Here is a 4,655-nt window from a genome sequence, read left to right as displayed (position 1 = left end):
CTAGAGAATAATAATTAATTAATGAAACTTTTTCAGTATTTTAATAAATTATTTATTAAAAATATTTTTAATAATAATATAATTTATAAGATATAAATTAAAATCTTTTTATAATAACTGAAAGGTGGAATTAACTTTCAGACAAATTTTCATGTATGAAGAAAGTCTTCTTTGCTCTTTTAACTGCTTTTAGTACAACTTACTAATGTGAGATAACATTAAAAAAGATGAAATACATTATAAATCTGTATAGAAATCATTTAACTAAATAAAATTTCGAAATGTGCATAAATTCAATATTTTGTTCATAGTTTGAAATTTTTAACTGTCAGCTTCAAAATTTGAACTGCAACAATAATGTTTAAATATTGTAATTTTTAATGATGTTTATATTGTAGTGTGTATTATTATAGTCAAATAATTTTTCATAACATAGTTTCACTTGTATGTTCCTTGGAACCAAGCATTTTTGGGTCATATGCTCCTCTACAGTCCTTATCATATATAATGGTATAATTAAAAATATAACTAATGGTGAATACTGGAAAAACTAATTGTTAAAAACATGGAGTAAAACAAGTACAACTGTGAAATAAAAATAAAAATTTTTGTTAAAATATAAAAAAATTGACCATTAAAAGGAGTAAAAACATAAAAACTTTAAAACCAATTATAAGTGGTTAAAACATCTTTGTTTTACTCCATGTTTTTAACAATTAGTTATTCCAGTATAAGGACTGAAGAGGAGCATATGACCCAAAATGCATATCCTTTGTAAAAAACAGAAAATATAAATCTACTTTTTCCATGAAGAGGAGTGTTTCTGTGTGATAAGTTCTCAATATCAATTTTATGCTTGGTTTCAAGAAACATACAATCAATTGAAAGAACAACAAGCAATCAAGTACTAAAAATAGATTCACTTGTTTGATTTCAGTGGCATGCAGAGTGCCCAATACTTGAAAAATATATATATAATTATGTGACATGCCATTGTATGTAGGTTGCTAACCACTGAACTATACTATCAACTCCCACACACTAAGCATCTGAATATATAATGTATAGAATATAAAAAAACATTTGTTGTATTATTGAATTCAAACACTTCATTTACCATTAACATTAGGAAAAGATTACTTTAGCTTTTCAGCATTGAATGATTTACATATTATTTTGTGTTTCATTTGAATCACTACATTTTTATAAATTTATGCTTTAGCTAATATTCATAATGGTCCATATTGTAGTAAAAAAATAATAAAATTAAATTATCAAAATTTGATAAATGTAAATAGAAATATTTCCTATCATTCTAATAATGATTTATTTCTGTAAAAGACTAATTTATCATCAAAACAAGGTTTAAATTTTGCTTTAAATTATATCATATATAATTTATTTATTTATTTATTTTAGATACAATATGACTTTATCTTTTTATCATTTATATTTATATATTTGTATATTGTGCAGGTGGTAGAAATCTTTAGTCTTACTTAATCAGACTTTTTCTATCGTATCTAAAATAAATAAATAATAAAAATAATTTTTTTTTTTTTCAGATTTTACGTTTTTAAATTATATAAAGTGTAACCAAAAGGTACGTCTATATATCGTTTATGTACTCATTATTTTATGTAAACTCTCTACTGTTATAAGTTAAATATATATATTGTATTTTAGTTGACTGAAGAGGGGCAAAGCCCGAAACTAGTAAAAAATGTACCGTATCAACTAATAAAGAAATTTGATGGAAAATTTGNCCTCAATTTCCAACATTCACTGTTTATAAAGACTAATGTTTTTGGCTATATTTAGTATTTTATTATATTACAGTTAGTTTTGATTTTATAAGTTGAATTGTGAAGAAATGTTTATAAACGTTTTATTTCTTTAGAAGCTAAACATTTTGTCAGAAAATAATATAATTTTCGTCTTCATTCTATGTAGCAAAATTTTCAACCTATTTGCTTGAAAAACTTTCATACTAATAAATCTGAAGTAACCTCTCTTTTAATTTTATTCTTTCTTCACATTGAAATTTCAATCAATTTTCCCATATTTTTTTTAATAAATATACTATTTATCCCAGAAGAATTTTTCAACTAAATTGAGTTTTAAAACAACCTTATTTCCCTTCCTTAGATAAAACAGTTTCCTCTTATAGCCATTACAATTTTGTCATTCAAAGTAATATGATATCTCTATCTTGTCCATATAAATATTCAATATAATCTTTTCATTTTAAATTTGACTTCAACTGTTGTGATTATTCCATATTCATCTTCAATTCATTAATCTTTAGTAAAAATGATTTAATGAATTTCCTAATATATATATTTTGCATAACTTGTATCAATTTTCTTTAGGTTTGTCTCAATTTCTTCACATCCATATATAATTCAATCATTCTAAAATTTAATAAACATTTTTCATGATTAAGTTTATGATAACAAAATAAAAGTTTAAAAGTGTCTGCATAAATAATTTTCTGTTTTTTTTTTATTGATAATTGTTAATAATGTCTTAATTTCCATTACAGATTAGTTTTGCCTGTAATTTAATCGTTAGAACTTGATTGAAAATAATAAAGATTTCATGACAGAATGGAAAAGAAAACCTGCAATAAGTAAACTTAAAAGTTTGATAAACAAATTATTCAGAATATCAGCAATGTTGTTTATACCTTAGTTATTAACATTAGCATGTCAACAATCATCATAAATATATTTGTTTCACTCAACTAATTAGTGGATTATTTCAATTCAACATATAAATATACTTTTAAAATTTTATTCATAATATACAGACTTCATAAATTTTACTTAAATAATTTTTGTCAATCATTTTAATAATCACTTATTTAATTAATTTTTTTATTTTAATATTATACACTAATTTTAGCCTTAAAAATAATCTGCAAATTATTTTTTGTAACGTTTAAATATTATTCTTACCATTTAATATCTAAATTCTTGTCCTTAATCATATCTACAAGAATACTTAAATTCCAGATTTTACGAAAAAAGTTAAAATTATGAATAAGAAGGCAAAAAGTTGCTTCAAGCAGTTTTTGTAGGATATCATCATAAATTTCACCATCCTGAAAAAATATGTCTTAATTATAAACATTTAAATTATAAATTTCTTATTAAAATAATTTAAAAAGTATTATAAATACCATTTTCTTTTTTTTACAAGCAAATTCTTCATTTTGTTCATATCTTTCCAAAAGAGATGGTTGACCATCAAAATAATGCAAACAAAATCTAGAAAAAAGTTTTAATTATTAGCCATTAAAAATTAATCTAATTAATAAAATTAGTATATTCCTGTATTAGCAATATTACTTATACGCAATAGAATAATGCTATTGTGTATAACAATATAATTAAAATATAAATAACTAACTGCCTGGAATATTATCTGATCGTTATAAAAACTTATAACAACTTTAATAGCATTTAAAATTTAAATTTGAAAGCATAATCTGTTTAAAAAAGGGGTGACCATTTATTCACTTTTATAAAGCCATGAACATTCTTCTACTTAATAGTGAGTTTGCACAATGATATTTTCCATTATAAAATGCATTATAACCTTGCAAACATTCACAACATTATAAGTATATGCAGTCTGCTGTTGTAAGCTTATGTTACAGAATAAGGTTGTAACAACAGCCATTCAAAGTAGTTCTTTTTCTTACAATGGACCCAACAAGATGTAGCAAAAGATTGATGTCACTATTTCAAACATGAAGAGCAAGAAGATGCAAGTTTGTTTTTCTGACAATGAAAGGATTAAAGTGATTCATGAATTATAATCAGAACATATCTGAAATTAGCATTTGTAACTTTTTCACATTAAATCTCATGGTTTAACTTAAACTTAAATTAAGGCTATACAAAAAGATTAACTAAAATATTAATATATATTATTTAGAAAAATATTATTCCATGTTTTGAGAAGTTTGCATTTAAACTTCACCAAATATTTGTGACATCTCTTTCACATATCTGCATAAGAATTATTATAAGTTGCATTAAACTATATATAAAGAGTATATGCTAATGAGCAAAGCTGATTAATATCTATTCTCTCTTTGTATAACTGTTTTCAATGTTTCTCTATCTTCTGATATGATTATAAATCATTTAAAAATATCTAATATAATCATATTACAAGTAAGCGAAATCAAATTTGTTCATTTCAAAACAAATGTCTTCATTTAAGAAATACAGATCCTTTTCCAATATTATTTCTTACAATATGATGTAGTAACATCATTATGTTCATGTTATTGTTAATTGTCTACTTGGACTTCACTTATTAATAGGACTTAATACTGGTGTTTAAAGATTGGTACAGCAATGAGAGTTAGTTCAGGAAAGAATAAAATTTCTTTATTATATCACCTGTAGTAATAGATATAATAAAGAAATTTTGTTCTTTCCTGAACTAACTCTCATTGCTGTGCCAATCTTTAAACACCAGTATTAAGTCCTATTAATAAGTAAAGTCCAAGTAGACAATTAACAATAACATTAGAATTTAAGGACAGTAAGGCTTTTACAATCATTGCTTGTATAGTTTATTATTTGATTTATTAAATGTTTTGATTTGTTTTATAAAATGGCTTGGTTCTTATTAGA

At 23.1% G+C, this 4,655-nt stretch overlaps 1 protein-coding gene across 1 annotated transcript in view; it reads right to left on the bottom strand.

Moving 5' to 3' along the window:
- The window catches only part of LOC111638356 (midasin-like), a 31,065-nt gene that overhangs the window by 2,388 nt on the left and 24,022 nt on the right, over window positions 1–4,655 (bottom strand). The window contains exons 3-5 of the mRNA XM_023384054.1: window positions 3,185–3,272; window positions 2,961–3,106; window positions 2,557–2,623 (exon numbers count right to left, since the gene is read on the bottom strand). Coding sequence (XP_023239822.1) covers window positions 2,557–2,623; window positions 2,961–3,106; window positions 3,185–3,272 — 301 coding nt within the window. The remainder of the gene's footprint in view (window positions 1–2,556; window positions 2,624–2,960; window positions 3,107–3,184; window positions 3,273–4,655) is intronic.

The sequence above is a fragment of the Centruroides sculpturatus genome, unplaced genomic scaffold (genome assembly GCF_000671375.1).
Source record: "Centruroides sculpturatus isolate CEXI.00-Female unplaced genomic scaffold, Cexi_2.0 scaffold1014, whole genome shotgun sequence".
Classification (NCBI taxonomy): Eukaryota; Metazoa; Arthropoda; class Arachnida; order Scorpiones; family Buthidae; genus Centruroides; species Centruroides sculpturatus.
Note: the sequence above shows the minus strand (reverse complement) of the source record. Positions and strands in the feature narration are given on the sequence as shown.